Below are 10570 nucleotides of genomic sequence, written 5' to 3' on the forward strand. Positions count from 1 at the left end.
CTGATCAGCTGCTTCCTGGAGGATTTTTTTTTTTTTGCAGAAAACAAATCAGTGAAATTTTTTTAAATTATACACAAAGTAAAGTAAACTACTGAACTTGTACACGAGTCACACGTTATAACCTTCATAATTAAACCAGAGGAACTGAATCTGTTTCTTACCACCACGGCGGCGGCTTTGACTCAACCCAAGCCTGAAACACCAGCGCTAATCTCAGAGTGTGCACAAGTATTAGCGCCATGTGCACCTGCTCAGCACTCAAGGTTTTTGGATGTGACCATCATCCACACAAGTGCCTTATAACAACAGGGTCCAAAACCTTAATGTTCATCAGAACCTCAGACTTCTGAGTCTACAGGAAGAGAGAAAAAACCCACCTCAGCAGGAGTAAAATCAGCGAGCTCAGGAAGATCGAGATCACGATAAACTGAGCAAATCAATCCATCGTGCAGCTTTAAAGGGTTCCTTTATCCTCGCTTTAATCTCTCCATCATTCTGCCCACGATCACGGTGCTCATAATATTCACCACACACACGCTCAGAACCCTTCACTCACAATCTCGACAACTGTCCAAAATGATTCCTTCAAGTCTCTCTGCAGGAACCCTTAAAAGGTTCCATATAGAACCAAGCATCTGAGTGTTTTCCATCAGAACCACCTCCAAGCAGAACCTTTTTGGATGTTAAATAATCCAGTGAAGCCTTTAACAATCCTTTTCTTCTAAAAGTATATTTAATAACTTAACGCTTCTTCAGCCGTCTCTCTGGTTCTATGTAGAACTCCGCAACCCATCACAGGTTCTGAATTGAGGTGGACAACACTTATCCATAAAACATGTCAACTTTCTCTGAGAAACGTGCACCAAGTACTGAAAAGTTTTAACAGGTTCCAAGACGATTAGGAACCTTTCTTTGGAAGAAGAACCTTTAATTATCCAATAAACTTAAAAAGGAGAGCGAGAACACTTGAAGAACCCTTGTTGGGAAGTGTGTGTGTGTGTGTAAGCATTAACTAGAGAACAAACTCAGTTATTGCTCATAATTATTTTCTTCTTAACGCTTAGAACCAGCCAGGAGTTTAAAGTGCATATCACGGGTAAATTCAGGAGCAAGATCAATGCAATTCTCCTAGTTTATATTAAACTTTGGTCAAATATCTGTAACATTCTGTGCAATTTTTTACCTTGCGCAATACCAGAAAAATTCAGTTGAAATCAAGCCATTTGAGGCGAATTGGTCCGCCTCTGAAAAAACGTCCCATTTGGATTTCCCGCCAAACATTGATTTTCGTGGCGTCGCGTGCGGGACGCCTCCCTCTGAATCCTACGTCAGCGCTGGTTTGTTTATGAGAAAATGACCTGGTGGTTTTCTGCAAATTTCAACGTTATCACGTAATTATTAAAATGGTTAACAGATGTATCATAGGAGGGTGTAGCAACACCAATCATGATGGGATTAGTACTCATCGTTTCCCACATTGCGCTCAGGTGACAATTCCATATTTCAATGCAAAATCGCTCGCTGCTAAACTTGGTCTACACAGGCTGTGCACTGAAACCGTGCAAAGCTCGCGCAGCCTGCTGGCGCTTCCGCAGGTGACGTCACGAATCTGTCTCCAGACTCCCTTGGGATTTTTCCAGACGTGTTTTGTTATTTAAATTTTTTTCTGCTGTAGACAGACGGCCTTGTGCAAAATTGCCCTTCTGGATGAGTGTGTAAAGGGACAGACTTTCATATAAAAACCCCAAATTTGGTCGAGGATATGCACTTTAAACACACAGCTCGGGTTCTTTAAAGGAACAGTCCACCGTACTTCCATAATGAAATATGCTCTTATCTGAATTGAGATGAGCTGCTCCGTACCTGTCCGAGCTTTGCGCGACCTCCCAGTCAGTCAGACGCGCTGTCACTCCTGTTAGCAATGTAGCTAGGCTCAGCATGGCCAATGGTATTTTTTGGGGCTGTAGTTAGATGCGACCAAACTCTTCTACGTTTTTCCTGTTTACATAGGTTTATATGAGCAGTGATATGAAACAAGTTCAGTTACACAAATTGAAACGTGGCGATTTTCTATGCTATGGAAAGTCTGCACTATAATGACAGGCGTACTAACACCTTCTGCGCGCTTCAGCAGCGCATTGATATCTGAGCTTCGTATCAATGCGCTGCCGAAGCGCGCAGAAGGTGTTAGTACGCCTGTCATTATAGTGCGCACTTTCCATAGCATAGAAAATCGCCACGTTTCAATTTGTGTAACTGAACTTGTTTCATATCACTGCTCATATAAACCTATGTAAACAGGAAAAACGTAGAAGAGTTTGGTCGCATCTAACTACAGCCCCAAAAAATACCATTGGCCATGCTGAGCCTAGCTACATTGCTAACAGGAGTGACAGCGCGTCTGACTGCGTCTGACTGACTGGGAGGTCGCGCAAAGCTCGGAGAGGTACGGAGCAGCTCGTCTCAATTCAGATAAGAGCATATTTCATTATGGAAGTACGGTGGACTGTTCCTTTAAGGGTCTGAAGGATCCCTCAGGTTCTCACAGGGTTCTCCTTTACAACCTTTACACCATTTCACTCAGACGGAGCACCAAAACAGAGTGAATATCAATATTGATAAAGGGAAAAAAAAAAGATTAAAACTAATTTAAAAAACAAATAAAAACTGAAAGCAGCTTTTCCTGTAACAGTGCTGAAGAGTAAGTTGATCACATTTTTCTCAGAAACTGTACATAAAGATATTAAGCATCATTATTTCTTTAACAATGTTTTAAAAGATATTTTTCTGAATTATTTGTATAAAAATGTAAATATCCAATCAGCTGTGTTCTAACAGAACAGTGGAGTTAAAGTCTTAGCTCATTTTTTTTTTTTTAAAAGTATTGCATGAATTAAAGTGCTGTCTGAGGAGAGCGGTGACGAGCTAAATATAAGCACCGTGGTGTACTTCATCACAATACTCATTAGTATGGAATATCACCTCAGCACTGTGTGTGTGTGTGTGTGTGTGTGTGTGTGTGTGTGTGTGTGTGTGTGTGCACTCCAAAACTTAACCAGTAACTCCAGAAATGCGTAACACACTCCACGTTTTCTGAAGAACTGAAGACTGAATAAAGCCTAAACTCTGATCTGAAATTAAAAATAACTCCTACCTGCCTTCAGGTACGAGGGGAAAGTGAGAGTTTCCTCTGTGTGTGAATCTTACCATGATCGCGGCTCTGAGTGCCCGAGGAGCCACGCAACACCAGGAAGAAAAAAGAAAAGGAGAAAATGTGTCGCTCTCCTGTGAGGTGCGAGAGAGCGAGAACAAGTGTGTGTGTGAATGAGAGAGAGAGTGTGTGTGAGAGAGAGAGAGAGAAAACTGTGTGTGGTTTTGTGAAGTGGGAGAGGCAAAGCTCAAACGCAAAGCAAATAAGAACAGCAGAACAGCACTGAGACACGAATCACTAAACTCCAGAGGAAAAAAAAAAAAAAAAACAACACACCTGTCACATTACCTGAGAGAGAGAGAGAGAGAGAGGGAGAGAGAGACAGACCAACCCTGCACAATTGCTCACAACACAGCAGACACTTTAAATCTTTATTTAAATCATTAATAATTAAAACCTAAAATTACATTGCAGATTTTAAAGTGTTTTAAATCTAACTATTTCTTTAACTCTAATTTTATTACTTTATTTCTATTTTGAGTAAATAGAATACAAATCCGCACACTTGAAGTCGGGCCGGCACGGTGGTGTAGTGGTTCACACCGTCGCCTCACAGCAAGAAGGTCCTGGGTTCGAGCCCCGTGGCCGGCGAGGGCCTTTCTGTGTGGAGTTTGCATGTTCTCCCCGTGTCCGCGTGGGTTTCCTCCGGGTGCTCCGGTTTCCCCCACAGTCCAAAGACATGCAGGTTAGGTTAACTGGTGACTCTAAATTGAGCGTAGGTGTGAATGTGAGTGTGAATGGTTGTCTGTGTCTATGTGTCAGCCCTGTGATGACCTGGCGACTTGTCCAGGGTGAACCCCGCCTTTCACCCGTAGTCAGCTGGGATAGGATCCAGCTCGCCTGTGACCCTGTAGAACAGGATAAAGCGGCTACAGATAATGAGATGAGACACTTGAAGTCTGTGCAATGATTTCTTTACTGAGATAGCAAGCTTTCGGTCGCTAGACCTTCATCAGGCAGAGTGCACAGTCCAACAAACAGTGCCGAGTTAATACATCTTAATTAGGAGCACCTGTACTCAGCGCCGCAGCCACTCTGTAGAACTCTTATGTTCGCTAATTCTTTGTTTCAGAGGGCGGATGGTTTTACCTACGTAAATTTTATCACATGGACATGTTAACATATAGACAACATTCTGTGTGTTACGTTATTTCTACAAAAATAAGTTAAGTGCCAAATACAGGGGGCTGCAAAAGTAGGTATACAGTAAGGATTATTCCAGGATTATAATGGTGGTGTTAGGTTTCATTTAATACTAGAACTCATTTAATTATAATTGCTTATTGTTGATATGTATGTATAATCAATAAAATAACGTTTTGTGCGAAAGTTTTGTTTTTCCATTACTGTATACCTACTTTTGCAGCCCCGTATTACAGGATATTAATCACCATTATGCACTAAATACGTCTCGACATGCTTGTACTTTATTTCCTGAGTTGTTTTTAAATTAGACGACGGAGGAATTCAATCTGTTTCCTGGAAAACTTTATATTCCACTGTTTGAAAGCGACGCGGACAGACTTTTAAAAGGTTCGAGACTGAATTTTAGTTTAAATCTTCATTTATCATCCTTTAATTATTTAGATACAAGTTACTGAATCAAGTATAAAATAATATAAAATGATTCAATTATTATAAATAGAATTTAATTGAATTAAACAGTTATTTCACTGTATTTATTAATTTGTCAGATTTTTTTATTTAGACTTTTTAAATTTACTTTGTTTAATGTTTATTACTCTTCCTTGTACTGAAGTGTATTTATTTATCTATCGCATCTCGTGGTCGAGGACATCGGCCCGGTGAACATGGGGAGCTGAATGAAGACCCCACACCCTTCTCCAAGTTTCGATGGATCACTGAGTTTAGACGAAACAGTGGGCGTGGCATTGTGCATTTCATACACTATTAGCTGTTATACAAGTCAATCTCTCACACACACACACACACACACACACACTTCACTCAGCACTGATTTCCAAAAGGAAATCATACGTCAGTGTACAGAACCAAATCCCATCTCTCAAGGGGTTTCTCTGGGGTCACACTGGAGGTCACGAGGTCACTAAAGGTCAGATCTTCCCACTGTAAGGTTTTGAGTAGCTTACATGAGTTGGATCTAATTTAAGACACAGGGCCTTCTTTAAAACTTTCCATCATGTGCTGTCCATCATCGCAGATCAATGAGCATACAGCGAGACAGATCTCTGTGACGCAGTCTCACACACACAGGGCAGGGCAGACAATCAGCAGATGACAAACGGCTTTCTTTTTTTATTCCAGGTCTTGGGTGCGGTGGCGTGTTTACAATCACAGTGAGTTTTAACAGTGATGCAGTACAGCGTTACTGTCATTTCCTCACCATGATAAATTTAACACATCACTAATCTCCATTTTACCCACCCAGCATACAGGAAATGCAACACGAATAAGTATTGATAATTACATACTTAATATAATGAATGGATTATTCAAAAGACGACCGCAATTCAAGTTAATGTAAGCAGTGTGTTTAATGTAAGCAGTGTGTTTAATGTAAGCAGTGTGTTTAATGTAAGCAGTGTGTTTAATGCTGCTAATACAACATGCTTCAGTTATTAATCACAGAACCAGTTTGGGTTCTCGGAGTCAAAACGTCAGCAATAAATATTATTAATGCAGCAAATATTTGTTATTTAAAGTCACCTCAAAACACAACCCAGTCTCTCAGCTACAGTATCACCGATACACACCGTCCACCACGTTGGAGGACCACAGGACAGTTCGACACTCCATCATCAATCACCATGAACTAAAACCATGTCTGATGAGCAGCACAGATTATTCACAAGCTGTTAATATACACTGCTATTAGACTACAGTATAAACGCGCACAGTTTTTATTTAAAATGATATTTTAATAAGTATATAGTAGTACCCTATGATAACATCAACAAGTTTATATTAATGGACTTCTTGTTTCTATAGCAACAGCTCATTCACAGGTACTTGTTCAGCAGACACGCCACAAAATCCAACACAAATAATGAACATTTCAAAACCGTGGTAAATAAAGTAAAACGGATAAGTGCTGATACGGTGTGGTTTTTGGTCCAGTTTATTTTTATGCAACATTTATGGGACGAGTCTCGGGGGGGTCAGTCACAAAGCTTTTAAAGAAGCACAGCACTGTATGCTATTTATTTAGATTATCCTGTCTGTCTGTTTCTCTCACTCCATCTCTTTCTGTCTGTTTCTCTCTCACACATGTTCCTCACATCAAAAACATGTCACAGTTTTATAAGTAAGACAGACAGACAGACAGACCTGGGCATTCTGAATCAATCAGCAAAGTTCAATACAACAAGTTCCACCCTCCAGACTAACACTTCCTGTTTTTCAGTCTTTATAGCAGGAAGTTAAATCAGAAAACCACAGATCATCACCACCACAGATACAAACTCCATCAGTCCCTGCTGCTCCTTCAGCTTCGACTGAACACCAAACCCCTGAGTGTGTGTGTGTGTGTGTGTGTGTGTACTCTGTACTTCCTTCTCACCGACCCTGACTTTATTTCTCATCTCATTAGGAAATTAAATTCATCATGGGGTCAGCGAGAGCCGTATCTAATCCCCTCCGCTGGGAGCTCGGTCATGTGGCTGCATGTCTGATCTCCTTCACTCTGACTCTGCAAACAGGTTAACAAGCGAAAAAAATATCAATCCTCAGTCTGTTTCCTTAATCTCTCATTGTCAGGAGAAATCATTCTGAAAAGTGTTGATGTGATTTCCTCTTAAATGGAAAAAAAATCCTCTCAAAATCAGACTCCGTCAGTAATAATAAATTCAGTATGAGACCCAAAGACAGACAATATAACTTTAAAGAAGAGCAACTTTATTCATCACACATACACTTGTGAAATTCCTCTCTGCATTTAACCCATCTGAAACAGCACGCACACACCCAGAGCGGTGGCTATGCCACAGTGCCCGGGGAGCAGCTGGGGGGTAGGTGCCATGCTCAAGGGCACTTCAGCTGAAAGCCGCCCCCATATGAACCGAACCGCATGTCTTTGGACTGTGGGGGAAACCGGAGCACCCGGAGGAAACCCACACAGACACGGGAAGAACATGCAACCTCCGCACAGAAAGGCCCTCGCCGGCCACGGGGCTCGAACCCAGGACCTTCTCGCTGTGAGGCGACAGCGCTAACCACTACACCACCGTGCCACCCCAGGCAACACAATAAATTATAGATCACAATAAACCCTGAGACACCACAGATATCATCAACTGTTTTTCAAACACTTTCCTGTTTTAAAATTATTACAAACTCTGATTAAAGGCAGCTTTAATAGATTAGATGCTAAAGTCTTCTTTAAAACCTGTGAAATAAATAAAATAAAAGTTGTCACAGATTAAATTTAAACATAACAACCTTTTACTTATATTTTTATATTTAATGCAACACTAAGTAATAGTAATTTGTTCGCAAACCCAGAAATTGTCACACATATCGCGGAAATGTTTTAAGTATTAAATGTAAATAAACTTATACGGTCTTTTTTTTCTCGCAAAAACCGAGTGTGACTATGACACTGCTCATTCTCCCTTTCCTGGCAGGACCACGTTTCATCAACGAGGCAGGATAAGCGGAAGTGACGTCATGCAGCGCGGAACTCGCTCGGCTAATCAGCTCGTTAGCCACCGCTACTGTCGCTGCTTCAGCTAAATTCTCTCACATTAAACAAACAGTTTCATTCATCTTGGAATGACATCCTAAAGTAAAACACTGAGAATAAACACACTGAGACATGACCATATATCTGCGAAACAAACACCGCGAATACATTCCGACATTTCTGAGAACATTAACAGCGCTAGCGTTAGCTTCTTGACAAGCTTTCCGAGGATGCGTTCCAAATAGTGCACCGCTCCCTCACCAGGCGCCCTAACGTACCGCCAGAATAATACTTGGTCCACCATGTTTAGTGCACTTGTTGTCCTCATCAGTGCGGTTTGCGATGAAGCCGGGATGCTTAGCTCCACTTTAACAAGTTCAAAAGCTTTCCAGCTAGGCATTGATCGATTTATTCAATTCGGTAGTCGATTTAAAAAGTATTTTTATTCAGTTTTATTAATTAAAAAGGTTTAAACGTCTGATCTCACGGTAATGTGGAGAGAAGTGTTGACAATTTTCGGTAGAAAGGCATACACAATGGGGTTTAGTTCAGTCCTTAAGAGTGTATTATGAATTACTACTCCTCTGGCTGGTTTATATGCAGCTTATTTGTATGCTAGTTATAATGCAATACCATAAAACACAAACATACTGTAAATCTTACTATACACACACTAATCATATAAAACACACACATTATATATCTGTACTGCTCCTAAAAACCCCACACATTTATTTAACTATTCCTCCTCTACAACCCTAATTTTCTCACCTACCCCATGACTGTTAGCTTAGCTAGCCATGTTAGCACTGCTTATAACTATTTAAAGTTCCTGTATAAACACCACCTTGTTGTTGTTGTTGTTCTTCTTCTTCTGACACATTTACACTCAGGACACAATCTTTCTTATAAAACCTAATGATGTAAACATCATCTCCAGCACTCACTTTTCTCTAAACAGCACAGGAACTCGCCCTTCCGCCTCCAGCAGAGGCATTTTACTCAACAACAAGCTCACAAAAATGAAAAATTATCCATTACAACTCACCAGCAGCTCTTTTTTCTTCAGCATCTTCCGCAAAAAAATAAAATAAAATAAAAGCCACCTTTGGTACTCGGGCGCCGGCTGATGACGTCACCACAATAAGTGTCGGTGTAAAACATCACGTTACTTCTCGGATTTCTTACATCCAGTGCTTCCGGTCGCGATCTGATTGGATGAATCCGCTGAAGAAGGACTGCTGGGGCGACCAATCAAATCGAACCAAATAAAAGCCAATAAATTAATTTGTATTTAAAAAATAATAATAAAATTTAAAAATCTAAATCTGAATGAAATAATTTACAAATAATGTTTCATATTTCCTAGTAAAGTAATATAATAAAAAATGTTTTATGCCAACAAAATGGAGTTCAATCACTACAAACACGATTATAAAACACTGAAACATTCAAACATGATTATTACAACTTTATTAAATATAGATATTAAAATCATTATCATTTAAAGAGTAGCGACTTCGAGAATTATGGTCTTGTGTATAAAAACAATAAATCCTAGAAACAATAAACAATTGAGAGGAAATTCTGACTTTCTGTTCAGAGTCACCAAGTTGTATTTAAAATTCTAGACTATTTTCCTTGTTATAGAGAGTTTGGAATTTTTTTTAATTAAATATCAAATATAAAACTATTCAAGTATGACTTTGGTTACATTTACAGGCACACAATGATCATTATTAGTTTTTATTTTATTTTGTTACTCCTTAGCATTTTGACATTTAGGTTGTGACATTACCTCTTTTTTATTAATATTTCCCTTAACAAAACAGTTAAAAGAAAAATAATTTATACAAAAATAAATTTTAAAAGGTGGAGATTAATAGATGGACATAGAAATATAAAAAAAAAATAGAACTGCACTATATTTTTGTTCATCCATCCATTGAGTAAGTGCTTATCCTGTTCTACAGGGTCGCAGGCGAGCTGGATCCTATCCCAGCTGACTACGGGCGAAAGGCGGGGTACACTCTGGACAAGTCGCCAGGTCATCACAGGGCTGACACATAGACACAGACAACCATTCACACTCACATTCACACCTACGCTCAATTTAGAGTCACCAGTTAACCTAACCTGCATGTCTTAACAATGCCACCCTAGTTCTCAACCACTTGTTGTACTATCACAAATGATAGTAGTGTGTTATCAACAAGTAAGTCTTTTGGTGTATTAATGCCACTATTCGCCCAATGTCTAAAACCAGTATCAAGTAGTCCTGGCTGGAACTCAGGATTGTTCAGAATAGGAGTGAAAACAGAGGTCAGTTTCAACCTTTCCTCAAGTCTACACATTAATCGCTGTGCCTTAACTGTATTAAGTGTAACAGGGTTGTCACAACTCAATCAAATCGTTCTGCGCGGGAACAGGCTCTGAGCGAGAGCGGGCTGAGAGGCTGCGCGGGAACAGGCTCTGAGCGAGAGCGGGCCCGGGCCGCGGCTGAAGCCTCAGATTTTCCTGCCTCGCTGCTGCCGCCCCGCTTGTTCTTCCTGCACTTCGCATTGCTCAGAAGCTGAAAGGGGCTAAGAAGCTATCAGTGGGCATGTTGTTATGATAACGGGACGACATGCCACCAAAAAAGAATACGGCACAGGTTGAGGAGGTCAACGATATTAAAAGATCGCTCGACATGTTGA

At 40.3% G+C, this 10570-nt stretch overlaps 1 protein-coding gene across 9 annotated transcripts in view; it reads right to left on the reverse strand.

Moving 5' to 3' along the window:
- atp2c1 (ATPase secretory pathway Ca2+ transporting 1) overlaps nt 1-9026 on the reverse strand; it is a 33013-nt gene extending 23987 nt beyond the window's left edge. For 3 of the 9 annotated variants that reach the window (XM_060900480.1, XM_060900483.1, XM_060900487.1), the window contains exons 1-2: nt 8923-9007; nt 6757-6881 (exon numbers count right to left, since the gene is read on the reverse strand). In XM_060900480.1, the coding sequence (XP_060756463.1) occupies nt 6757-6774 (18 nt within the window). In that variant the 5' untranslated portion in view covers nt 6775-6881; nt 8923-9007. Of the gene's footprint in view, nt 1-3207; nt 3621-6752; nt 6882-8821; nt 8878-8922 lie in introns of those variants that run through there. The other 6 variants (XM_060900482.1, XM_060900484.1, XM_060900486.1 and 3 more) reach the window with 5 other exon arrangements.
- Nucleotides 9027-10570: the final 1544 nt, after the last annotated feature.

Source organism: Neoarius graeffei, chromosome 19 (assembly GCF_027579695.1).
Source record: "Neoarius graeffei isolate fNeoGra1 chromosome 19, fNeoGra1.pri, whole genome shotgun sequence".
Classification (NCBI taxonomy): domain Eukaryota; kingdom Metazoa; phylum Chordata; class Actinopteri; order Siluriformes; family Ariidae; genus Neoarius; species Neoarius graeffei.